Raw genomic sequence first — 26,318 nt, 5'->3', positions numbered from 1 at the left:
TTTCCCCCAAAAATCCGGAAAAAATATAGGCATCTGTTACGGCTTATTTTCAATACGAAAAATTATAAATTAAAATTTAGTTTGGTACACTTTAAAAATATATATTTCAAGCTTTTAAATGATATACAATACTTATAGTTCTGTTAATATTGAAATTTTCATGCTCAGGTAGATATTTTCGTGGAATTGCCCAGAAGCAATTTTCATCCGTCATATCTTGACAGGTAATGTTCTAGTAATTAGAATATTGTCGTAACAAACCTAACTGTACGGGCCATGTTGCATTTATTGTTCTTTCTTTACATAGCAGAGAATATACGAAAAAAAGTTAAAATAGCTGAGCTAAAAATGACAACAATCATTCATTCTAACCTCATCCAACATTCGAAATAATTTCTTTGTGCATAATAGCTATCATCTTAACTTCCCAAGCATAAGTTACAAAAAACGAAGAATGTAGAACGGCCGAAGCGGAAACATCAGAGGCAATTGAACTTGGCGCTTTTTTTTACACTGCGTGAATCTTCTGGTTTTCCGTCACTCGTCCAATTTGCATCGCAGATGTTTTTCCATTTCATTTTGCATTGCATTAACATAGATATATAAACCTTATTTTATTAGTAAGAAACATTGGTAGCATAACTGTTTGACTTCTTCAACACGAGCATAAAAATTCTCGATGACAACCAATAATTGAAGCGAATTATCTAGATCACAATAACTCGTTATTGATCGACTTATATCTTTTCATTTCTTTCTCTTTAAAAAAAAAAAATGTTTTCTTCTTTCTTTATACATTCTTTTATCTCTTGTGTAAATATTTTTTTTTACCCTGAAATCTTTATCCTTACTAATAATAAAGCTGAAAGTCTGTCTGGATTTCTGTCCGGATTCCTGTCTGGATCTCTGTGACGCGCATAGCGCCTAGGCCGTTCGACCGATTTTCATGAAATTTGGCACAATGTTAGTTTGTAGCATGGGGCTGTGCACCTCGAAGCGATTTTTTGAAAATTCGATTTTATTCTTTTTCTATTCCAATTTTAAGAACATTTTCAGGGAGCAAAATTAGCATAAGATGGACGAGTAAATTACGAAATTATCATGACGTGGAATGGGAGAGCGAATGAACGTAGCCAATTGGCGAGAAATTCATCATTTGTAAATATACAGGCGAACCAAATAACCTTTTAATTTTCTACTACGGGCAAAGCCTTTCGGGTACCACTAGTGTTTAATAATGTAGGACAAAATTAGGAGGAATTCCAATATGAAAAAATTGGATGTGTAATAATTTCAGTTTGTTGTTGTCAAACCCATTTCGATTGTTAATCGCTTTTAATAGGGGTTTTTAAAAAATCCTTTTTCACCTGCAGGAGTTACTGAATGAGATTAAAATAGCACATTGTGACGGCTTTAACATCAAATGAAAAAAATAAATAAATAAATGGCTAAATGATTATTTTATAACCAAAATTGCTTCCTATAGCATACCGAATATTAAGTACTAAAATTCTTCTCATACAGCTGATGTTTAATTTTCATGCGATTAATTTTTATATGATTAACATATTTATAAAAAAAATATTGTGGTAGTAGAAAAATGCTTCGCGTATGATTACTAATTAGTTTTCACATCATTAGTTTTTAGCGGAGTCGGACTGATTTGAGATAAAACAGTAGGAGTTGTAGGCTTTGCGATTCCGGGAGTTGGAGTCTACCATTTTCCCTAAGAGTTTACACGGGACCGCCGCGAATCTTAGAAGAGGAAGATTTTTTCCCCTTCTCTCTAAAGATTGACGGCAGTCCCGGTTCACAGCTCTGCTATAGGGCTAGGAAGTCGCTGTTAGAGTGGAGTCGGACTAATTTTTAATTAAGAAGTCGGTGTCGGAGGATTTAAAATTCCAGGACTCGAAGCCGTTATTTTACCACAACCTCCCTGGTCTTTATACTGTAACGGATTCGGTGCGACTTCCACTTTCTTGAAATGAAGACACAGTTCTTGATAAAAACACAGGAAATTTATTTACACTATGTACAGGAAAGATCTTCAACCACTGTTAAATTATTCATCAGCAACTAAGCAATTATCACACAACACCGTAAACTCAACGTTTACACACGTATTTACTTCCAAATACGAAAACAACACAGCGAAATGCCTCGCTATAAACAGAGCAAATACACACTCTCAGTTCGAAATCCTCAATCGAAACTAAACTGTTTATCCATCGCTAACGGCTTAAATACACCGAAAAGAAATCTCTCAAATATTCCAGAAAATGCTACGACGTTCTACAACTACACTTCCATTGATAAAATCAGTGAATGAAATAAGAAAAAAAAGAATAGGGGGTTGTATACTTGAGCCATATGTTAAGGGGTTGTATATTCATTACGGGAAACTATTTACAGGTTACGTTACTACAATAATTACTATTTACAGGATTTGTAACATTGCCCCCTTCCTAAGGACTGCACGTCCCGGGCAGTACAATCCCCAGAAAGGGTGCCAAACTTCTATCACAAGTTCACAATTACACACATTAAATAATAACTAACAGATACAGAAAACACAATAATAACAAGAAATATTACTAAACATTAAAAGCAAAAATTATCTACAACTTTTATGTTATCAACCATGGTTGTTTACGTAATACTCATGAACTATGGCCATAGTATGGGGCTAACCGATCATAATGTACAACCCTAGGTTTTGCATTAGGTGATTTTTGGATCCTCACTACGACGTCATTCAACCGGTTAAGGACTTTGTAGGGTCCATCCCAATGCGACTGCAATTTGGGTGAAAGACCTTTCCGTCGGATGGGATTCCATAACCAAACCTTGTCGCCTTCGTTGAATTCATGTCCAGTAGACCTTGTGTCGTATCGGGTCTTCATCTTCTCCGCCGCGATGTTGATTCGCTCTCGTGCGAAGTTATGAACGTCTTCCAACCGGGCCTGGAGATCCTGGATGTACTCCTCAGGCGACGAAGGCGCATCCGGAGGACGACCGAAGACGAGATCACAAGGTAGCCGAAGCTCTCGTCAGAAGAGCATCTGAGATGGGGCATATCCGGTAGTCTCGTGGACAGCACTGCGGTAGGCCAGCAGGAACAAAGGTAGCTTCTTGTCCCAATCCTGTTGATTTCTGGATACCATAAGCGAGAGATTATTCAGGATTGTGCGGTTAAATCTCTCCACCATGCCGTCCGATTGTGGGTGTAGTGGTGTTGTCCTAGTTTTCTCAATTCCGAAAATTTGACATAGGCCCTTAAACACAGCAGAGATGAAATTCCTCCCTTGATCGGAATGAATCTGCAAAGGTGTTCCGTATCTCGAGATCCAATGTTGGACTAGGGTCTCTGCTACAGTGGTAGCTTCTTGATCTGGAATGGGATATGCTTCCGGCCATTTGGTGAAATAGTCGATGGAAACAAGAATGTATTTGTTCCCATCAGCAGTTCTTGGTAGAGGACCCAGGATGTCGATCCCAATTCGTTCGAAAGGAGCTCCAACGTTGTACAGATGTAGCTTCCCTCTGCTTCTTTTCTTCGGTCCTTTACGAGCAGAACAGGCGTCACAAGAATGGCACCACTTCTCCACGTCATCCTTCGCCTTGCTCCAGAAGAAGCGCTCCCGAACTTTATTGAGGGTTTTCAAGACACCAAAATGTCCTCCAGTCGCACTACTATGTATTTCTTTCAGAACATCTGAAATCCTTGATCGGGGAAGTAGTAACTGCCACCTAGATGTTTTGCCGTCGTCAGATTCCCATTTTCGGTGTAGCACGCCGTTCCGTAAATGAAGCGAGTTCCATAAAGCCCAGTATCTTTTTGTTGCAGGACTGAAGATGGAAACGTCCTGCCAGCTAGGTCGCCGACTGTCACTTTCCATGAACTCCAAAATTGGTTTTATGTCGGGGTCTTCAAGTTGATCTTTTCGAACTTGGTCGTCACTCCATGGATCAGGTTCTGATGATATTGGAGTCACTGTCACCTGATAGGCGGTAGAGCTAGTCGTTCCATACTGTTTCTCGATTCGGGAACAATAGTGGCAGTTCTCAGGACAGGGTCTCCTTGATAAAGCGTCAGCATTCCCGTAAGATAACCCTTTTCTATGCTTGATCTCCATGTCATATTCCTGGAGCCGCTGTATCCATCTGGCTATCTGGCCTTCCGGATTTTTGAAGTTCAAAAGCCAAGTTAATGAGGCATGATCTGTCCGAAGCAGAAATTTTCGGCCGTAGAGGTAATGATGGAAGTGTTCTACAGCTTTCACTATGGCCAGTAACTCCTTTCTGGTGACGCAGTAATTTCGCTCCGACTTTGGTAAGCATTTGCTCCAGTAAGCGATGACATGTTCATTTCCGTCAATTTCTTGGGATAAAACAGCTCCGATGCTCTCGTTGCTCGCATCAGTGTCCAGGATGAAGGGTTTTTCAGGCTGAGGATAGGCGAGGATAGGCGTTGATGTTAAAGCCTCCTTCAGTCGTAGAAATGCATCTTCGCATTCTTTGGACCATTCAAACTTTTGCTTGCTCTCCGTCAGCTTATGCAAAGGTCGTGCAATGTTGGAAAAACCCTTCACAAACTTCCTATAGTACGTGCAGAGCCCCAGGAAACTTCGCAGCTGATGGATGTTTTCGGGACGACTCCAACTCTTGACCGCAGATACCTTCTCTGGATCGGTTTGCACACCCTCAGAAGAGATGATGTGACCAAGATAGTTCACTTCCCGGCGGAACAAATTACATTTGGACGGACTTAACTTCAGATTGGCTTCCTTAAGCTTTTGCAGCACCTTCCTAAGATTTGCCAGATGTTCTTCGAAGCTGCGTCCCACGATGATGATATCGTCTAAGTAGACCAGACAGGATTCGTAAGAGAGTCCTCTTAACACTGTCTCCATAAGACGCTCGAACGTAGCTGGTGCATTGCAGAGGCCGAAGGGCATCACTTTGAACTGCCATAAGCCTTGTCCAGTTGTAAACGCTGTCTTCTCTCGGTCATCAGGGTGTATCTCAACCTGCCAGTAGCCGCTCTTCAAGTCCAGGGTCGAAAACCACTTGTGTCCGGAAAGAGTGTCCAAGGTGTCGTCTATCCGTGGAAGAGGGTAACTGTCTTTCTTGGTGATTTCATTCAGTCGTCGGTAATCGACACAAAATCTGGTGGAGCCATCTTTCTTTCGGACCAAGACGATGGGAGAGGCCCAAGGACTGGATGAAGGTTCGATTACATCATTCTCCTTCATCTCTTTCAGAAGGGTTTCAACCTCTTCCTTCTTAGCGAACGGTAGTCGTCTTGGATGCTGTTTAATAGGGGGGTGTTCTCCAGTGTAAATCCTATGCTGCGTTAAATTCGTACGGCCAACATCCTCCGATGTAGATGAAAACAGATGCTTGAAGTCGTCCACCAATTGTTCCGCAGCAGTTCTTTGATCCTTCGATAAGGGTGCACTCCCAATTAACTTCGATGTTAAGGACTCAGAAGACACAGTCTCGGGGGAATTGATTCTTCTAATGATGCAGTTTACGGGAGTACAAGTTGCTAACACTTCGCCTTTCCGGATATTCCTTGGCCTTTCACTCACGTTGGCGACTCTCACAGGAATTACATCCTTAGAAAGGTCCACAAGCGTAGATGCTACCAGCACTCCTTTTGGGTTATTGCTTAAGTTGGGGTATTCAATGAGTCCAAAACTAAAACTATTGCTTTCTTCAATGGAGCCGGGTATTAATGATTCTGACCTTGAGGGAATTGATAAATCTGTTTGGGCAATTATTTGATGAGCGGATTTTACATCACTTTCTGCGGGAAAGCCTGCTATGTCTTCTCTCGTCGAGTGCAGCTCGTTAGTCTTGAAGTCGAGGTTGAAGTCATACTTCTTTAAAAAGTCCAATCCGAGAATGAAGGGGTCTATGATAGCAGCAACGAATGCGGTATGATGGTAAATGGCATTTCCAAACACAATTTCTAAGTTCACTTTACCTTCAATCTCGATCTTGTCACCTGTCACAGTTTGGAGGGTAACGCAGGGCGGCGTCCACAGAATGTTGAGTCCAAATTGACGAGCCACATCTGTTCTAATGATCGTAACATTGGCTTCAGTGTCAATAATCAGTTCGCATGGAAACCCGTTTACATATGCGTAAACAAACAGTCCATTACTGCCGCCACTCGTCGATGAAATCTGGAAAACTTTAAGATGGGGCTCATTCCAATTTGGCGACCTCCGCCCCGCGAGATTGCCATGGCTTAGTTTTCCTGGACCTGCGAGGGAGAGGTGCTCTTCCCTCTGGTTTCTTGACGAGCTTCACAGTTTCTTCGTAAGTGACCCTCGCCACCACATTTCCAGCACTTAAGTGATTGTCCATTATGGTCCTTGGGAGCCGAAGTCCTTTTGAGGATTCCTGCAATTTCTTTTATTTGCTTTTCCAGTTCAGCAAAACGTGACGAAACCGGATCAGGCTCATCAGTTTTCACGCCGCGGATTGAATGGCGATCCTTGCGGGTTGCTTGCTGGGCGGCCTCTAACTTCATCGCATACACAACAGCAGAACTCAGGTCTTTGACATCCGCCATCCGTAGAGCTTTCTGGATTTCCGGATCTCGAACCCCGTCGATGTAGTAGTTGAGTGCCAGGTTGTCTCGAACATCCGCAGGACAGTCACAAAAAGCAAGATGAGACAATCTCTCGACGTCCGCCGCTAGCTCTTGCAGGGTTTCCCCGGTTTTCTGGAAACGGGACTTCAACTGGAGTCGGCTGAAATCTTTCTGGCACTTCTCACCGAAGCGAAGCTCCAACGCAGATGTGAGGGCGGCGAAATCCAGGCGCTGGCTGTCCGGAAGGGTCTGGAGAATGTCCGCTGCGTCACCTCTCAGGGATGCTGCAAGATGACAGGCCTTGGTAGCAGAGTCCCATCCGTTCGCTTCCGCCACTATCATGAATTGAGTTTTGTAAACCTGCCACGAAGTTTTCCCATCAAATGTGGCAAGTTTAATGGACGGTCGAGCAACCGATGTGGGAGCGCCAAACTGTACAGAGCTGCTTTCCGCGGTCGCCAATCTCCTTTCCACGTCCTTAAAGATCTCTTCTTTAAGTAGATGAAATCTTCTATCTTCATCTTCAAATTTATTTTCTACAGCATTGAATCGGCTTTCAACGGTATCAAATTTTTCTTCAATAGCATCAACTCGATGCTCTATGTCATTAAATTTATTTTCCATCACAGTCTTTACCGAAATAAGGTCGTTTTTAATTTCTTCTTGGTTAGACGTTAAGTCCTTTTTCAGCACCGTTAAATCGCTTTTTAACTGGTCTTGATTTGCCAACATACTTGCAGTCAGATCACTTTTTAATTGTTCTTGATTAGCCGCCATACTTTCGCTCAAGTCACTTTTCACAGCATTAATTGCTTCCAGAAGTTGTTTTAATTGTTCATCCATTGCGCGAGTAATCACCATAAAAATAAAGTCCAAATTTAAAAAGTCTTTATGAAAAAAAAATGTCCAAAGTCACACTTACTGCAAGAAAGTCCTGAAGTAGCCCCACGTTGGGCGCCAATTGTAACGGATTCGGTGCGACTTCCACTTTCTTGAAATGAAGACACAGTTCTTGATAAAAACACAGGAAATTTATTTACACTATGTACAGGAAAGATCTTCAACAACTGCTAAATTATTCATCAGCAATTAAGCAATTATCACACAACACCGTAAACTCAACGTTTACACACGTATTTACTTCCAAATACGAAAACAACACAGCGAAATGCCTCGCAATAAACAGAGCAAAAATGCACTCAGTTCGAAATCTCAATCGAAACTAACTGTTTATCCATCGCTAACGGCTTAAATACACCGAAAAGAAATTTCTCAAATATTCCACACGCTTCTGTAAAGTAGTAGACCGTTATCAATGAAAAGAAAGAAAATAGGGGTCGTATACTTTAGCCGAATGAAAAAGGGGTTGTATATTCATTACGGGAAACTATTTACAGGTTACGTTCCTACAATAATTACTATTTACAGAATTTGTAACATTATTTTTCACTTTTTAGAGCAATTTTGAAGTCGGTTCTATTTTTTTTTCAAAATTTTTTTATTTCATTCTTTTTAGTGTAAATGTAGATATTTCAGTAAAAGTAAGAAGTTACCTAGTAAGAAGTGCGGCTCTATATCACTGTATTGCTTTAGAAAAGCCTTTATTCAAAATTATCATTACAATTACTATTAATGTTACAGTTATATGGCACCAAACTTTTATAACAATGAGATTCATATTGTCGCGTAGATGAAGATAGCGAAGACAATGTGAAAGCCAAATGAAGCGAATACTCTTTAGTTTCAACTCGAGATCTTTATTCAGAACCACGAATGAACGTTACATCTCCTTATATACAACTTGAAAAAGTGCTGGAACTTTCCAAACTTGAAAAGATACAGAAATTAATAGAACATTCGAGAAAATACGGGAAACAGTAGAAACGAAATTTTTGTAAAGTTCAGTTTGTCCTAAACGGGATTTGAACCCGGGTCGCTCGTGTGGGAGACGAGAATTCTACCACTGAGCCACCGTTATCTACAGATGAAGAGTGCGAACTTCGCTACAATATCATTTTAATCATTTAATAGGGAAATTTACTGTTTTTTGCCCATAACTTTTATTCTAAAGAACAAATATGGTCAAACGAAGTAATGGGACCTAAGTTGAGCCATCCTCTATCCATTAAAAAAAGAATAATCAAAATCGGTTCACTAGGTGGGACGCTATGAGTGGACAAACAAAAAAAAAAAAAAAACATACATACGGTATGAACTGATAACCGCCTCCTTTTTGAAGTCGGTTAAAACGTAGGGGAACCTCTCCTCTGTCTTTAGTACAAGAGATATTACTAGTAGCGCGCTTTGGTACTCGCTGACTCTGATACAGCATAGTTTAGGAAAAAAAAATCAATGAAAGCCTACCTAGGACGTTATCTTTAATCTTTAAACGCGTTTTACTCAAAACTTGAATGTGTCCACTTACATCCCTTTGCAGATCACTGCTTCATACGAAAAATTTAATTATGCGGTAAAGTTAAGTAAAACACGCACGAAAATGCAATTTACATCAAAATTTAATATTTCCAAAAAGTAAGAAAACTGACCACTTCCGATGTTTCTAATTTCCCCCAGAAAACAACATTTATGGGGGTGAATGCAGGGGTGCCACCAAAGGGGAGGGGGTGAGTCATGGCGAGAGTGCGCCATTGATTGGATTTTTACGGGAGGAGTTGTTTTGAGGGGAATTGTTCCCTTTTTTGTGTGGGGGGGGGTCTTTGCGATTTTTGGGAGGGGGTGCGCCCTTGCTCTTAGGGGTGTGGGCACCCCTGATGAATGGAAACACCTAAAGTGTGCATCAAAAATAGGAGTTAATCTCTTGCGATGGAATCTCCGTAAACTAAATCCTAATTATTCAATGCTATATAGTAGGGACATCGTTGTGCTAGTACAATCTGAAAAATGTTTCGTGTTGATTTTATAGGTTCGTGTCGAGGGCATCATGCGCCTGCTAAAACCTTCCCTGGTACCCCCCATAGATTATGAAGTTCATTATTTCCCGGAGATGGACCGGGAATGCGCCGTCCTGGGGCTGGTTTCTCTCGTACTGGCACTCATCAACATCATCTGCATATTTTTGGCTGCTTTGGTTGTATTGAAGGTAAGTTCGAATCTGAACTTGTGGACTTTCAGCATCATGTCAGCAAGAAGCAAAGCATTTTCATTTATGCAGAGACAATTTATTGAGCAAACCAACGTTACAATAGCTATACTGCAAAATAATATTGTATACACGTGTTTCTGGGTTACGATGAGCTCTTTTCCCAATGCATAAAAATTTAGTTTCAGACTTATCAGTTGGAGGCTTCACAAACTATGGTCCTAAATCACTCTGATTTTACCACTAACTATCATATCAGTGCGAAAACTCATAAGCCTGAACTCTATCGTGCAACTTATCACGTATAAGTCTGACGGTAGACTTTCTTCAGGAAATTACCTTAATTTCAAATCAAAGAGGAAATCCAATATTTAGTATTACCAGAAAGTCGCCCGTCAAGGTATGACGAGTGAAAATTACTTCTACTCTTCTACATTTGAACAAAGCCATTACTGTTTGGTGATATTTTGATAGTTGAAATTGTAACCCTAACTTCAGTGGATTAACCCTAAACTCCAGTAGATAGCGTTCATAGTTGACCGCTTTTTTCGTTTCTTCATTCCCCTGAAATGACACAGTCTTACCAGTAAAACTGTTAAGTTACCGGATCGAGTTTAGTCTTGTCACAATAAAGCCTTATTAAACATTACCAAAACATATTATCAATGATCATGCCTTGGCGCGAGTTTCATTGTTGAAACACGCGGGTTACTCGATCATTGGCTGTTATATATATATAAGGATTTTAAACAATCTCTCGTTATAGTTGTCTCCCCCCCCCCCCCCCGATTTTCATAAATTATATGTAGTTTATTTGGAGGTTTTCGCATTCCATGATCAAAATGAAGCAAAATTTTTAGGCTTAACACTTTTTATTTATAACAAGACCATGAACTACAACATTTAGAATTTTCAAGCTTTCAAATTTTATTTACAGATAAAAGAAGTGGCCCCAATAACAAACATGGCAAAAACTTCTAGGTTTTGGAAGGAAGACATCAAAGTAAGTATTAAGCCACAGTATAATTTGAATTTCATTTCATGCCTTCAAGTATCGATTAACATTTTTGAAGTTAGGTATTCGCATCTCAAGCTATATGTTTGAATAACAACTCAAACTTAGTAATTTGGAGAGTATTTTAGAATTTCGGTTAGATTTTTAACTGTCTGAAATATTTTAAAAACATGAGTAGCTAAACTCAATAATAATAATAACAACTTTCATAAATAAATAAGTAAATGAAGAAATTAACTAATAAAGAAAAAAATAGTACGAGGGTTGTTTTTTATAAGTTCCGTTTATAAACGAGCTGATGTGTGCATCACATGACTTCCTTTTACTCCAATTTAATGTCATTTTCTCATTACTGGCAGTTTTAATATGATTCAATAGTTTACTCTCTAAATATCACCAACAGTGACCAAATTGAAACCAGATTTAAAAATAAAAAAATTTAAAAAAAAAATGGCCAAATTTGTCGCCAAGTTGGCGACCAAACTTGGCTACCAAAAGACTGGCGATATATCGCCAAGTGTCCGCGAAATTATAACACAACTTGAGATTACATCGAAATTAACAATGATTTCACCTCAAAAAGGGGCAAAAGACCCCCTTTGGAGCATCCGAATGCAACCTAAAAAGAAAGGTGCACAACTAGAACCCATTAGGAGTCTACGTACCAAATTTCAACTTTCTAGGACATTCCGTTGTTGAGTTATGCGACATACACACATACGCACATACATACGTACATACAGACGTCACGATAAAACTCGTTGTAATTAACTCGGGGATCGACAAAATGGATATTTCGGGTATCTGTACGTTTCTAGGCACGTATCCACGTGTGGTCGGGTGGAAAAAAAACTCAACATTCATTTGGGGGTGAGCAAAATGGAAATTAAGGCCGATTTTTGGGTGAAAATTTTTTCGCGAATACAATACTAACTCGCGAATATAAGTAAAAAAGAACGGGTAAATGTACAAAAAAGATTTAACTATCGAAACTAAAGTACAATGCATATTATTTCTCCACATAATCACCTTGACGATTTGGGCATTTTGTCGTACCTGTGCACAAGCTTTTTTATAGCCTTTTCATAGAACGTTGAAAGTGATTTTTGACGGCGTCTTTGAGTTCTGCCCTCTTTAAATTTTCAGCACCACTTAAAAATAACACTAGCACTCATTAAGTTGTTTCCATGTGTACGAATTATTCTTCCATGAATTTCCGCTGCCCTGTTTCCTTCTTCATGCAAGAAACAAATAGCACTTCTCAAATCACATTTGGGGGGAGACTTGATAGAGACATCCATGTTTTCGTGTCTGTAACTCAACAGGAAAGGGCAGATCAGACTCGACAGTACTCATTCATTCATTCATTCATTCAAATGTTAATTGAGGTTTCTGCTTCACTACTTCGGCTTTGCCTCCATTAATCCACTGAGACTCGACAGTAACTGAGTGTTTGGACAGGGGTATGTGCAGTATCCTAGTACGCAAATCAGCTACATGCTGCCAACCTGGCTTTACTACTGTGAAAAAGGAGCTTGAAGATAAAAAAAATGAATAAGTGAGCACGAACTGTTTTTAAATAAGCATTGGATTAAAAAGCAAGTAGCAAACTATTTAAGGCGTATGTGGTTAAATTAATAAAATGAAAATAGACCAATATCCCTAATATGAATGTTGTCCAATATGTCTCCTCCACTCTTTTTTTCACAAAGGCGGCTCTAGCTCTGATGAGTTGTTCCCAAGAAGTTTTGTTTTCAACGTGATTGTTGATATTTGACGATATTCAGAAGTATTTATGTACTTTACTTAATGTATTAGATGCATTTAACGCGCATCTAGAAACATTAAAAGATCGTTTCCTGAAACTTCCAAGTTGCGAAATCGAATTTAAAAAAAATCACTGAATTGAACTTACATAAGCTTCGAACTTGGTAAAAATTTCGAGATGGGCGTAAAATCAAGAGAAGTGGACGTATCGAAAGTCGATTGTATGTTTGCTACTTTGCTAATAAAATTTATGTTCTCCTGAACGTTTGGAAGCTATAACCCGTGACGCTTCATTTTGTCTAGTATTAAGTTTTCAAAATAGGCGTGAATTTTTGCTTGCCTTAGGTATTTAATTTATCGATTCAAGTGCTGTACAAAAGGGGCCATTCATTAATTAAGTAAGGATGAGTTTGACAATTTTTGACACCCCACCTCCATGTAAGGGTACGTAAGACATTTCAAACCCCTCCCCCTATTCTTACGTAAGATTCCATTTCGTTTTTTCAAAATAAAAAAATAACAAATCTTACATCACTGGAATTGTCATTAAATTAAAACCTTTTTGTGTAAAGAAATGTTTACTAAAAAGTTGGAATTTGGACTGAATGTTTTTCCGACGTATTTTTTTTGTATATGATACGATACTAGTTAAAAATAAAACATAATGCAATTATTTTATTATATTTTACACCAATCATTCCTTATAAAAGGAATAAAAAACAGCTCATTCTTCTACTTTTTTTTACCTTCCAGACGCAAATGAAATATAATCCCTGCCAAACCACTTGACCACGCGATTTCTAATATACAATGTCGACTTGAAAAATATTGCGTAATAATGGGTTTGACCCCTCCCCCCCTCCCCCCAAAGTAAGGATATGTAGAGATTTTTCCAACCTATCTTCCCTCGGGACCCTCACGTAATTAATGAATGCTTCCAAAGAGCATGCATTTTCCGAGAAAAAAAAAATTATGTGAATCCATCATGCACTTAGTTTAAAATTTGTCTTGGTTCAGATTGCTCGAGATTATAACACATCCATGCCGGCAGCCGAAGCCGAAGAGCTTGGACAACAGTTTCTAGCAGAATGGGCGGTAAGTACTAAGGTATTTTTTAAATTGTTGTTTTCTTCAAATTAAAATACTAAAAAATTAAAAAAAAAACTAGTTTTTTTCTTCTTAGTAGCATTGACTAACTAGGAATTTTTCAAAAATTAACAAATTTGATTTTTAATGGTTATGTAACGGTAATAATTTCAAAATAAAATTTTTTTTTTTATTCAGACTTTAAACGGCTTGGAACCAGATGCTTTATTAGGTGGCGATGATGCCGAAGCTGCGTTAACTCGTTTGGAAACTCTTAAAGATATCATGCAGGTATACTTTCTCTTAGTTATTTTTTGTTTTACGAACGAAGGAGCTGAAAAGCGAAACGAATTGTATCATTTCACATAAATACAACCATGTTATCGTAAGGGAAAAAAATCAGCACGGTCTCACTTATCCTATATAAACTCATGGAAAAAATGTTGAACGAGTTATAACGTCGGATTAAAAAATAATGCGGAACGAATCCAATAATTTTGTTTTAAGTTTTAAACCAAAAGAAAAAAAAAAAAACTACGAAAAGAAAAGAAAAAAAAAAGGGAAAAAGTATTTAGTCAACTCCCGATAAGAAGTCTTATAACTCGAATATTTCTTTACCTCGAAGTTTTCTTTTGGTTCCAAAATATTTTAGTGTTTTCAATACAAAGTTGTCATCGTTATTGTTCAATACCTAAGTTAGGGTACTGTTCCAAGCAGGGGCGGACTGGCTGACTTTGGCCCAGTCGGCAAAAGAGTATTTTGGCCCACCTCTGTAAATTAAAAAAGTTAAATACCGGATCTCGATTTATCCGGCTAGAGCAAAGACATTAAGCTACCGCTAGTTTCTATTTTTCTTTAAGTTTGTAAATCAAGTTTTAAAGTTCTAAAAAAAGAAAATTGTGAAAAATATAGCTAACACTGACACATTTTTTACGTGTCTTTAAAGAAGGATACTAATGGTCTGGAATGGATACTAATGAATACTATAAGTGTGAAATTGCTCATATTTAGGCTTCTATACTAACAACATAGAAAGGACACGAGGAAAGGGAGGAATCAGGTTAATTCCCTCAGAAATTTTTCGAAATTGGTTGATCTATGTAGGCATAAGAAGAAAAGAGTAGAAAGAAGGGGTTCTAATTCCCTTCCAAGGGATATTTTCAATTTGATGTCAAAACTGCAATTTTCGGTATCGTTGAGGAGAGGGGAAAAAAAGGGTTCCCCCGCAATTTTGTTTTCTTAACGTTTTTTTTTTCCTTTTTTTCCAAATTGAAGTCATTTTTACTCTGTGCAAAAGAATATCGAGGGCTCTTCCCGGAAATTTTCCGAAATGGGAAGGTTTAGAAATGCAATTTTAAGTTACCCTTGGTAAAATTAATGGAACAAGGAAGAATCAGGAGCTCTCCACAAAAACATTTCGACTTTGAAATATTAAAAAACGCAAAACTAAATTGGTCACGTTTGAGAGAGGAGGAGGCTCAGTGATCTCTTTTGGAAGCATTTAAAAACTGAAATATACTCTACTCAATTTTAAACTACGTTTACTTACTATAGGGCAAGAGTTCTCAAACTTTTAGACATAGCGATCCCTTTTTTAGACTAACTATTTTGGCGACCCCCCCCCCCCCCAAGTTTTTACTCTGTCTACACCCTAAAAAAATAACAATAACTAAAAACCTACACTGTGTTTCGGCATCACAGGGAACGCCGAAACACGTGTCTGCAGTTCGCTGCGGATTTGTGCTTTTCTGATGTTTTTTCTTACTTTATTGTTCAGCACAAAGGTGTTTATTTATCTGATCTATGCTAATGTTAGGATAAAAAGCGGTCTGGGAGTTATTTCCCCGGCAATTTTTCTAGATTGAAACTTGAAAAACACAATTGTTATATTTTCCCTCTAATTACATAAAGGAGTATGGGTTTTGGAGGTTCTCTCATGAACATTTTTCAAAATTGTAGTTTAAAAACAGCTTTAGACGATCTTAAAAGATGTTTTGGGGAGAGAAGATCGGGGGGTGGGGGGGCACTCCCAGAAATTTTTCAAAAATAAACAATTTAAAATATGCAATTGTGGGCCATGGTTGATATCGTCATGAGGATCGACGATTTTATGAAATTGGAAATCCAGAAACAATTTTATTCGTCTTCCATTAATGCTAGAGGTAGTTTTCGGAAACTTTACCCTCGTAATTAATCGAAATTCAAGCCCTTAAACGAAATTTAAGGCTATTTTAAATTATGTTGGCGTTAGGGAGGAAGGAGTGGACGTTCCCCCATAACATTTTCGAAGTTGGTTGTTAAAACGCAGTTTTAGACCATCTTTGCTGATGTTATTGTGAGGAGAAGTTCGAGGCCTGTCTTCGATGATTTTCTGATATTGAAATTCCAGAAACGCAATTTTAGATGACTGACTGATCCACGTGAAGCATTTGCACTCAAAGGAAGAATTTTCTGATTTCATTGCAGCCACGATAGGCTATAGACTAAACCAATGCGTAGTAAAGCAGCAAAATAAATTGAAATTCACGATTCTACTTTGTTTTAACTACTAATGTCTTAAAAGTTAAACTGCGATTGACTGTTAAAATGAATGTTTTGTTTCCTGATTTTAACAACAAGAAACATTAGAATTCTGCTATGAGTACAATTTTGCATATCAATGGAAACTTGGGTAAGGATTCTGCTGAAGAAAAAAAACCCCATCAAAACGATATCGTTTGACCCAGATTTGAACCCAAATCCTTCTTCCCCTTATTAGTACGCTGCTTTATCGGACCGAGCCAACGTGTCTTTGCTCTCAGCTGTGCAGTAACGTGTAATAAAAATAAGAAAAAGATTTTTTTTCTTTTTTTTTTTGACAAAAGAAAAAAAAAGAAGGCAATATTTAGACCGTTGATTCATTTTTCGTCATTAGCACACCCAATAAGCTTTAAAATGAGGAGTAAATCATGGAATTCGATAAAGGAATAATTAGAATCACGTATAGCGACAGAAAAACAGGCTAGAGGACTCATGTATAAGAAGTTCAATGATATTACCAGGTTATATTCGGAGACTCTTCCCAGAAATATTATCAGAATCTAAGCCATAAATGCGAAATTTTAGACAGTCCTTGGTGATAATAGAAGTAGGAAAGGTTCGGGGACCTTTGAAATTTACTCAAAGTCCTAAAAATGGAATTTTAGACGATGTTTAGGGGATGGGGCAGGGCTGTTTTTCGAGAGTTTGAATAGCGACACCCCTAGATGCTTCTTGAAATCGAAGTCGTTATGCAATTCTAGACCATTTTTGATGGCGATAGGAGAAGAGAAGTGGGGTTCGAAGACTTTTTTTAAAGCCAAATTTTCAAAAATACTCTTTTAGGCTAGGTTTGATAGCGTCAGTTGAAGGGGAAGCGTTCGGGAACTTTCTCCCTCCTTTTTTTTTTTTTTTTTGGCAATGTCTCTTTTTTATTTGATTACTCTCCATCAGTTTTTCTTTTTCAAAATTATTTGACTGCTGTAATTTTTCCATAATGAAGGTTTCAATTTCCAGCTTTATATGTTTTTATTTGTTTGAAATACAAGCGTTTGCGGCTCGCGTCAAAAAAACTTTCAAGATTTAGAACTGATATGGTTCTTTTCAAAGATACCTTTTCACTTTCTTTTGTTTTAAATGTCATGCTTTTGAATATTGATGTAAAATTCTTGTTTTTTTTTCTTTATGTTTTTATATTGAAATACTTAGAACTACTGGTGTGACTAGTCGTGACATTTTCTAAATCTCGCTTACTCTGTTAGAACTTTTTCTCTGTTTAAAACGTAATTTGGCAGCAAATATGTTTTTCTCCATTTAACTGCGATTTCCACAATATTTTTATTTAAAAAGAAAAAAACCCAAAAGAAAAAAAAAAGATAGAAATGTAATTATGTCAGTGCCCCCTATGATGTTATGTTTACTCACCAATTCACTTTTTATTTGACTGAAGCTTGGTTAAAAAAAATGTTCGAAACATTCGTTTTAGTGACCCTCAGTTAGGTAAATCATAATGCAGAACCTAGTATGTTCCTAAATAATATTCAAGGATTGCATTTGTTTTCAAAATTTCGCCGAAAACGAAACGCTCTTTGAAACCTAAATTCAAATTGTTCACTTATTATTTTTACTCCATTTTCTTAAGATCGCGAAAGTTTCCTTTCTGTTTTTTTTTTTTTTTTTTTAATTTTATAATCACGAAATTGGTGATCCGATTTCTGAAAAACGGGGGGGGGGGCAACACCTATCTTGACGATAGCCCTGGTGCCCCCCAAAATGTTTGGTCATGCTTCGCCTCTAAGTTAATCGCAGTTCAGGCTTGCTTATGCGATTCTGAGATGAAAATATTTGTATAGTGATAACTTGCAACAGATCAGTGAAATATCTTGCCAACTGACATCATTTAGTTAAATCTGCCACAACTAGTGAATACCAGGGGAGTGCACAGAAATTTTGGGGCCTGCCCCAAATGATGTTTACGGGCGCCCCTCTATCTTGTTTACCCCTACGCCCCTACATGTATTTCATTCCCCATTTAAAAAATCTCGGACCTCCTTCAGACTCGAAACCAGGCCAACAGGTGTCCTTTCTCCCCCCCCCCCCCGTACATGCCCCTGCTCATGTATCAGTACCCCAAAGCATGGCCTACGCATTTATAGTAGAGCCGGGGCCGCTTTGTCTAATGGTGCAGACCCCTTCAATTTTTGTTAATAGACGTACAAATATACAATTTTAAACACTCTTTTTTCGTCCCGGGCCCTTTTTCAGGCCACTATGACCGCAATTTCTCTGGTCCCCTACCGTTTCCTCAATGTGGAAGCCATGGCCCCCAGAGCTCTAAACACTAGAGAGAAAGTTGATAAGAGAGGAAAGATTCCACGTGTGAACTTCGGCTATTTACTTTGGTCCATGCTCAGGATGGAAAAGAAAATAAAACTGTTTCCAAACACTTTTTCCATATAAAAGAAACGAATTACATGTATTTTTTTTAATTCTTATTTTTTTCATTATGACACTTTAAAAAAAGGTAGGTGTGAATTTAAATGTATTAAGTTCAATAAAAAAAAATGCTTGAAGTGGCCCACCCGGCGGTTGGCCCAGTCGGGGATCCCCGACTAGCCGGCCTGGCCAGTCCGCCCCTGGTTCCAAGTATGGGCACTTGAATATATCATCTTTGTAATAACAACTCTTTCCAGTTTATGCTGCATCTAATGCTTTAATACATTATGTAATCTCTCTTTTAGGATGTAGAAAATGATCCAGTCTTTCAAACTGTTGCTAGGTCTGTAAGCTGCGTTGCTGATCCAAGAGTGAGTTATCTATTTCATATTCGTGCAAACATGTATTTATTTAAAATTCCATTCCTGTATGAAATAACGAGCTAATTGATCATAAACTACACTCCTGTTTGTGAAAATTGCAACACCTTGAAGGAAGCATCATAGTTGAATGAAATTTAATACACAGTTGAGTGGCAATGGTAGAAATAAATGATTACATATTCAAACCAAACAAACAATAAAGAGAGATAGAAATTAGTATTTTGTGTGGCCACCACGCGTCGCATATGAATTCGCCGCCGTAACGACTCGGCATGGAGTGAAACAAAGTTCGAATATCTGCCTGCGGAAGATTATTCCATATTGTTCGTATGCGCAACCAAAGTTCGTCTGTCGAAGCAACAGGACAAGGATCACGAGCGAGACGCCGCCCAACGAAATCCCACACATGTTCAATCGGTGACATATCCGGGGAATATGCAGGCCAAGGAAGAAGCTGTACCTGCTGCGAATCAAGGTAGGATTTGACAGTCCTGGGGACATGTGGGTGGGCATTATCCTGCTGAAATACAGCCCCTGGCGTTCCTTGCTGGAAAGGAATAGCTTGAGGCTGTAAAACTACGTCTATGTATCTGGTACTGTATAAATTGTCCACAATTCGTCGCAATTGTGATCGTCCATGATATGCTATGGTACCCCAGACCATAACTCCGGGTGTTCGTCCAGTGTGGCGTTCGATAATGCACTCCGAAACGTGCCGTTCACCGGCATAGCGCCTGACACGAATTTGGCCATCATGGTGCCACAAATTGAAGCGGGATTCGTCAGAAAGGACGACCTGCTGCCAATCAGCACGCCAGCTCCTATGCACATTGGCCCATTGTAGCCGCAGGCGGCGATGGTTTTGAGTGAGATGAATCCTGTATAAAGGAATCCTTGCGCGCAGCCCACGCTGCAGCAGACGTCTCCGAATTGATGAAGCACACAATGAAACACCTGTAGCTGTTGACCACTGTGCTGCCAATTGTCTAGAAGAAGCTGTGCGGTCCCTCAGCGCCATACGCACCAGGTGTCTGTCATCGAGAGCTGACGTCACATTTCGGGGTCCACTCCCGGATTTCCGAGCTGTCCTACCGTAGTCCGTCCACTGCTTCCAAACACGCATGATTGTGCTGCTGTTACGCTGCACAGGAGCGGTTATTGCACGATAAGACAATCCAGTTTCACGAAGGTCAACGATTCTGCCCCGTTCAAACTCCGAAATTTGCTCAAATTTCGCTTTCTTTCGTCGAAGAGGCATAGTAAAGACTCAGTTAACGTTTACTCTAGCATATAACCACCGATAATCATACACGCCTCGCTACAGCCGTCTATTTATATTCGATTCGATCCGCCGCGCCGTTCAGAGGCGCTGCTCAGCATACGCTTGCGCTACCGGTCTGCAATTCTAATCATTTGCAAATCATGCCCTACTTTACATTTCCTGCAACTTTCAGCTCACTCGCATAAGTATTTCGTGGTATTGCAATTTTCACAAACAGGAGTGGATATTAATTGAAACAACATGCGCAGAACAGTCAGATAGTTTCGCTTTTCCAATTACTGTACGCTCTTAATAATGAATAGCTGTTTTACAAAAAGCCTTAAAACTCTTAATACGTAAGTGCCAATTGCTAAATAACTTTCTTTAATACTAAGGCTCAATTTACGTATAGAATTTAAAAGTTTTATACAAACGAGTAATGCATTTGCAAATAACATACTTAAGGTGAGAATCAAGAACCATTTTTGGCACTCGTTGACTCATAAACCAAAAGTAAACCAAACAGCCTATCAAAAAGGCTATCATTCTCGTCATCTGCTTTGAATTCTTAAAAGAGTGAACGTTTTTTTCAAAAATCTTTTACATACGATAAGATGTGTTGTTTTTACGTTATTTTTAAATTCAGCGAAATTCCAAACTATCACACCATATTGACTGATGACACTTTTGGTACACTGTTAAAAATTCAGGAAGATTTTCAGTTAACTATAACGGTAAAACGGAGTGTTTGCAGTGCAGAAAATTTTTACCGTAAATTACGCTAAAAAGTAAGTGATTGCAGCACCAATTTGTGCACCACGTGAGTTATGGTGCGAGTCATATATTTCTCCATTCTCGTTCACTTTCCGTGCCCACATGGTATGGTGGATAACGAAGCGGTCTCGAATCTCGACGGCAGAGGTACAGACCCCACTGCGAGCAATTTGTGCTTTTTACTTAGTACAACTAGCCACAGCGTTTTCGTTTTTTCTACAGTAAAATTTTGCAGTATAGTAGGATTTTACAGTAAAATTTACTGGCAACATGGATGCCAGTAACTTTTACCGTAAAACTTCCGGAAAATTTGTAAGAATGCTTTCCACGCATCGATGACACTTGTTAAGCGTCTTAGTAATTTACAGTTTTTTATGTTACATGTTCTATACAACAGCAATGTATTTGATTATTTCCACATCAACATTTTTACAAGTATCCATGAATGAATTGAAGTTTTGGAATACTCAACAAGTAATAGTTCAAGATTTCGCTTCGCTTGCTATCGACTGGCAAGACCCCATTGTTTGAAAAAAATGTATTTCAAGCAAAATATCGTTTAGTTTCTCAGTATGGCACTCAATTTTGCTGAATGTTGTTCCACTTAACTACTAGATTTTATCCCTGTATTGATTTTTTGCATGACTTTGTTATTTATCTTACATTGTATCTTCGTGAATATTTTGTCAAACAATGGGAATTTTGAAATTTTGATAATTCTTTTTTCTTTTCTTGAAGAGAAAAATCATTTTGTACCATTCACTTATTTGTAGTGTTCGGTTCGGGATAGCGTTTCCAACCCTGCGCCAAAACCAATCCCGCGGGATTGACCTATTTTTTCGAAGAATTAAATTTTAATGTGAAATAGCAAAAATTGTGCTTTTTAGAAAGGCCGACCTTTGTTACTTGAAATGGTAGTTTTGTCGAACTCCGTATGCAAATTATAGAGTACTGCAAAATCACATCCCAATTAGCAATCGTCGTTTGGTCCTCAAAAGTGCGCCCAAAAAAAAAAATTCAATGCGTCGTACCAAAGCATCGCTCGTATGGGATGGGAAAGAATTTTTGCGCAAAAAATAATGCACTTGATGAAACGCGTGCTGAGGCTCCATGCAGTTTGTTTTAATGAGATTAAATAATGGTGAGTAATAGTAAAAGATCTCCACAAACTTCATCACCTTCTAAAATAGAGTTTTCTTTTATTCCGGGGGTCATGTTTGGATTTTGCTCAAGAACTGCAAATTTCGGACAGAAACGATGTCCATTTGATTTGTGTATTGCTGTATCCAATTTGACCTGAGGAAGGTGATTCCAACTTCAGATTAAGTTTGTGAAAATACTGTTAAAGGATTGGAAAAGATAGGCAAAGTCTCTATGAAAAATATTTGCGGGATTGGAAATCTTGCGGTATTTTGCTCTCAATCCTGCGGGATTAATCCCGCTAAATATAGTGCGGGAAACCGCGGCATTTGGGATCAGGAATTCGGTATTGGAAACCCAAGTTCCGGAAAGGAGTGCTTTAAGCTTGTGAGGATTCCTTCCCTCTTGAAGAGGCAGTGAGGGAACAAGCGAAGTGTTGTGTGGAGTTGAGTTCTCACTGACAGATTTCGGAAGAAGTGAATTCTTTTATGGTCAAGGTTCTTTTTACCACATCCAAATAATGTGAGTTTCACTTTATCTTTCAAGTAGAATAAAAAATACCAATGTGAGAATGTCATCTATTTCTTTGAGTACTTTAAAAAAAAGTAAGGAAAATGAAATTAATAGACGAATAAAGCTTATACGGAAGTAAATATCAATTAAAATTTTTGTAAGGTACTTCTGGACAGTAAGAATTTGATCATCACTAACACTGACTACTAATAAGTTTGCAGAAAGTAATCGCTTTTCCTTCCTTTTCAGCCCTTGAGTCAACGACTGAGCGTCATGACACTAACACCTTCCAGTTTAGCCACCTCATCTCCTGCAGTGCGTCGGAAGAGTGAAATCCGAAGTTGGTTGAGGTCTTCTTTGAGCCCTCACGAGGTATAAATCCCTAAGTGACTCGTTAGTAGTAAAAATAATAATCACAAAAATATTTGCAGCAGTTGCTTTGTTTGAAGGTTTTAATAGTCCTTTCGTATCCTTCAAGATCTTCGTGAATGCTCAAAACTCTTGTGATTTATCTTTAGTAACGAAAGGACGATATGAACTTGGTTTTTCTCGAAACAAAAATTAAACACGGTTTATATCGAGGGCGCTGAATAATGACGAGGGTCTAATTTTTTGCAACTTTCTCGTTCTCGACTATGCAATGCTTATGAGACTTTCCGGTAGTTTTAGACCAAAATTTAGACCAACCGATACTTAAGACCAAAAATGCTTCAAAAGTTGTATAATTCTTGAACATGTTTCAAAATTTTTTTAAATCAGATTTTTAAATTATTCAATAAACCCTCCAAACAAGCCCTTATCAAATAAGAGTAATGAAAATCCACTATTTTTTGCTGAATTAAATGTGTTATGACTGAAATATGAATCAAAAGAAGTTTCAGTGATTCCCAAACAAAAGATTTTTATAAGAGTCGTTTATACTGATTCAAGACTCCAGAAGTCTTTTTTCTTCTTCAGCGCTTAAGCAAAAAATAGTTAAGAAGGTAAAACAACGGTTTTCCTATATACTTAGGGAAAATCTAACCTGGCAGTAACGCAATGCTGTAATAAGGATCAGCGTAGCTTACATAAAGCTACCAAGTTAGCTTTGTCCCAACTATACTTCACTTTCTAGTTATCTCAGTTTTTCCCTGAAAAGAGATACAAATCCTTGAAGGTCTTTGCATTTATGCAAAAGTTTTTCGTTTATGCGTTATTGACATTAATATTGATTTGTATTTTATTTTGAACGATGGTCCAATGCCTTTTTTATTTTAGAATATTTATTTTTTAAATGAAATTCTTAAAAACAGGTTATTTGATAATGATTCAATTTCTTTCTTTTTTCCCGTGTATCAGAATGGTGCTCAAAACGTTCATCCAGATCCATCCTTTAAAGACGTAGAATTGCGTCGTCCATATACGCACAGTCTGTCCCCTAGTCTGCAGAGGGCTACATCCGGCATTCGAGGCAGCGTGGCAGTCCTCAGACAATCCCTGATGACATCCGACAACCCGTACACACTGTGGCCTTCCGCAAAACAAGAATCGGCCAACAAGGTTCGATTCCTGGTGACTCCAGTGGCCGAAGAAGCTCTCATGAGCGTGCCTACCTCTCCCATGCGGCATCGAAGAGTCAGTCGGTTCTTACAGGACCCATGCGTCATAGTGAAAGAAACCACTTGCTGACATTGCGAGTTCTTTTTTGTTTTCAACCAAAAAGTTAATTTATAGACAATGAAAGCACACTTGGAATCCTTCAAGAATGCTGGTCTTGTACATAGGAACCTCATTGTACAATTACTGTTCGAAATCTGAGCTTTTGCTAAAGAAAACTTAGCAGTTGGAGCCCCAGCTATTACGCTTTCAATTGGCAATGGGTACCAATAATCAAATTCTGCGAAGGAAATATACTTATGAATAAAAAGTGAGTGTTGTTGACAGCTGATTCGTCAAAGAAAATAATCAATAAACAAAGGACTCAGGATCATTTTAATTATATGTTGTAGAAAATTGTTATGCTAATTAAATATAATAACAATGAATAAATCTTGTTAATTTGGCTCATCTGTATAAGTTGGCCGCTGTTGTTCTGTGTTGTTGATTGTAGTCTAACTAATGCAGCCAGAATCTTTGCCATAACAACGCTGTGCTTCTGTTGCTGTCGTTATAAAGAAACATTTTCTTTAGGTTTAAAGAGAGAATAAAGACCAAAAAGTAACGAAATTAGATTTAAAACTCTAAAGTGTCACCAAATATTCTAAATTATTTTCAAAAAACGAAGCACTAACTAAAACATTTTAATTCTGTGAATTCTTTACATTTGTTACTCGAATGATTAATGTGATTTTGCAGTGTAATACAAAAGTTTCTGCATAAGTATTCTTTTCCCATACTTTACTCATAAAATACTTTTTGGAGTTGGATTATATCTTTTGCTTACTTGGCATTATCTTTCATGACGCTTTAATTATTCATGCAATAGTCAACTGAAATGACTAGCATTAATGCCAGAAACTATTTTCTTCTTCAGAAAATAGAAAAGACATAAGCAAACACATGGCGTTTCGAAAAATGAGAGAAAAAAAAATATATATATACAAGCCTCGATTCTTCGTTCCTACGAAATGTTTACTTCCGAGCTTGGAACTCCTTGCTTGGTTTCGAATCTAATGAAGCGCCTACAGCGACCCCCTATACCTGGATAGGAGCCACGGCGACACTGTGTTGTCATGGCAACACCCCTTAATTCCCCCTTTTGCTTGGGTTTGACTTGTCGTAGTGTTATTTTCTCTTTGCCTGAGAATACGTGTTCCAGGGATATCGCTGTTAGAGAGACTCATAAATGTTTTTTTTTTTTTTAATTCCAGTGAAGAAAAGACAAAAAATATCGTATGATTCATATTTCCTGTCTTTTATGAGCATAAAAATGCGAAATGAAAATTATTTCATTTTTGGAGTGCTCAATCATTACTTGGTTTGCTTGGGCGGACCGCACGTCGCTGTTCAATCGACACCCCAAACAGAACAGCATCAGTACTCAAACTACCATGACCGACTAATAAAAATTCAAAAATAAATAAATAAATAAATAAATAATTCAATTTTTCAGTCTACCCTTTTAAACACAACTTGGTCTTAGGATATGTTTATTTTTTCATTGAAGCATCAGAAGATGCACTTCTTTAATATTGAAACCATAAACAAATTACAATAGGACGTAAAAGAAACGAGCACTTGCCATTTAAGAGAAGTGTTTCAAGATACCTGAAAAATTAGTGAAATGTCAAACTAGAGGGACGAGCACACTAATAAAACGATTCATCACGAATGCAAGAAAAATTGCATGTCATTGCTATTGGCTGATGATTGATCACAGGTAAGTGAACGTGAGAGTGCATTGTATTCAACTTTAAATTTAACGCTATATAATACAACCCAAATTCAAAATAATAGATTGTTAGAACTGTTTGAACAACTTGTCCCTGAGTCGGGGAAAATGAACGCATTCCAACTAAAAAGAGTAAAATACGTTGTTCATGAATGGGTAAATTAATTTCATTAACTTCGCAGACATTATTTTAACAACTTTTGAATCATTAACTCATTGTAAAACTGTATCGATTCTTTATATGGGTAAAAAATAGAATACTCTATTCATTCAATGTGAATTTAAAAAAGTAGCGAAAAGATTTGCATACCTGTTAACCGATAATTTGTCACAAGTATGCGCCCGCATA

The 26,318-nt window shown here is 38.1% G+C and overlaps 1 protein-coding gene across 1 annotated transcript; it reads left to right on the top strand.

Moving 5' to 3' along the window:
* The first annotated feature begins 9,536 nt into the window (after positions 1 to 9,536).
* Positions 9,537 to 24,636, top strand: LOC129233865 (uncharacterized). The gene is made up of 7 exons (XM_054867796.1): positions 9,537 to 9,707; positions 10,645 to 10,710; positions 13,507 to 13,584; positions 13,774 to 13,866; positions 18,834 to 18,899; positions 22,849 to 22,971; positions 23,938 to 24,636. The coding sequence occupies exons 1-7, from the start codon at positions 9,549 to 9,551 to the stop codon at positions 24,265 to 24,267; spliced, it is 915 nt and encodes a 304-aa protein (XP_054723771.1). The 5' UTR covers positions 9,537 to 9,548; the 3' UTR covers positions 24,268 to 24,636.
* Positions 24,637 to 26,318: the final 1,682 nt, after the last annotated feature.

This window comes from Uloborus diversus, unplaced genomic scaffold (assembly GCF_026930045.1).
Source record: "Uloborus diversus isolate 005 unplaced genomic scaffold, Udiv.v.3.1 scaffold_753, whole genome shotgun sequence".
Taxonomy (NCBI): domain Eukaryota; kingdom Metazoa; phylum Arthropoda; class Arachnida; order Araneae; family Uloboridae; genus Uloborus; species Uloborus diversus.
The sequence above is the reverse complement of the archived record's forward strand: the minus strand, read 5'-3'. Positions and strand labels throughout refer to the sequence as shown.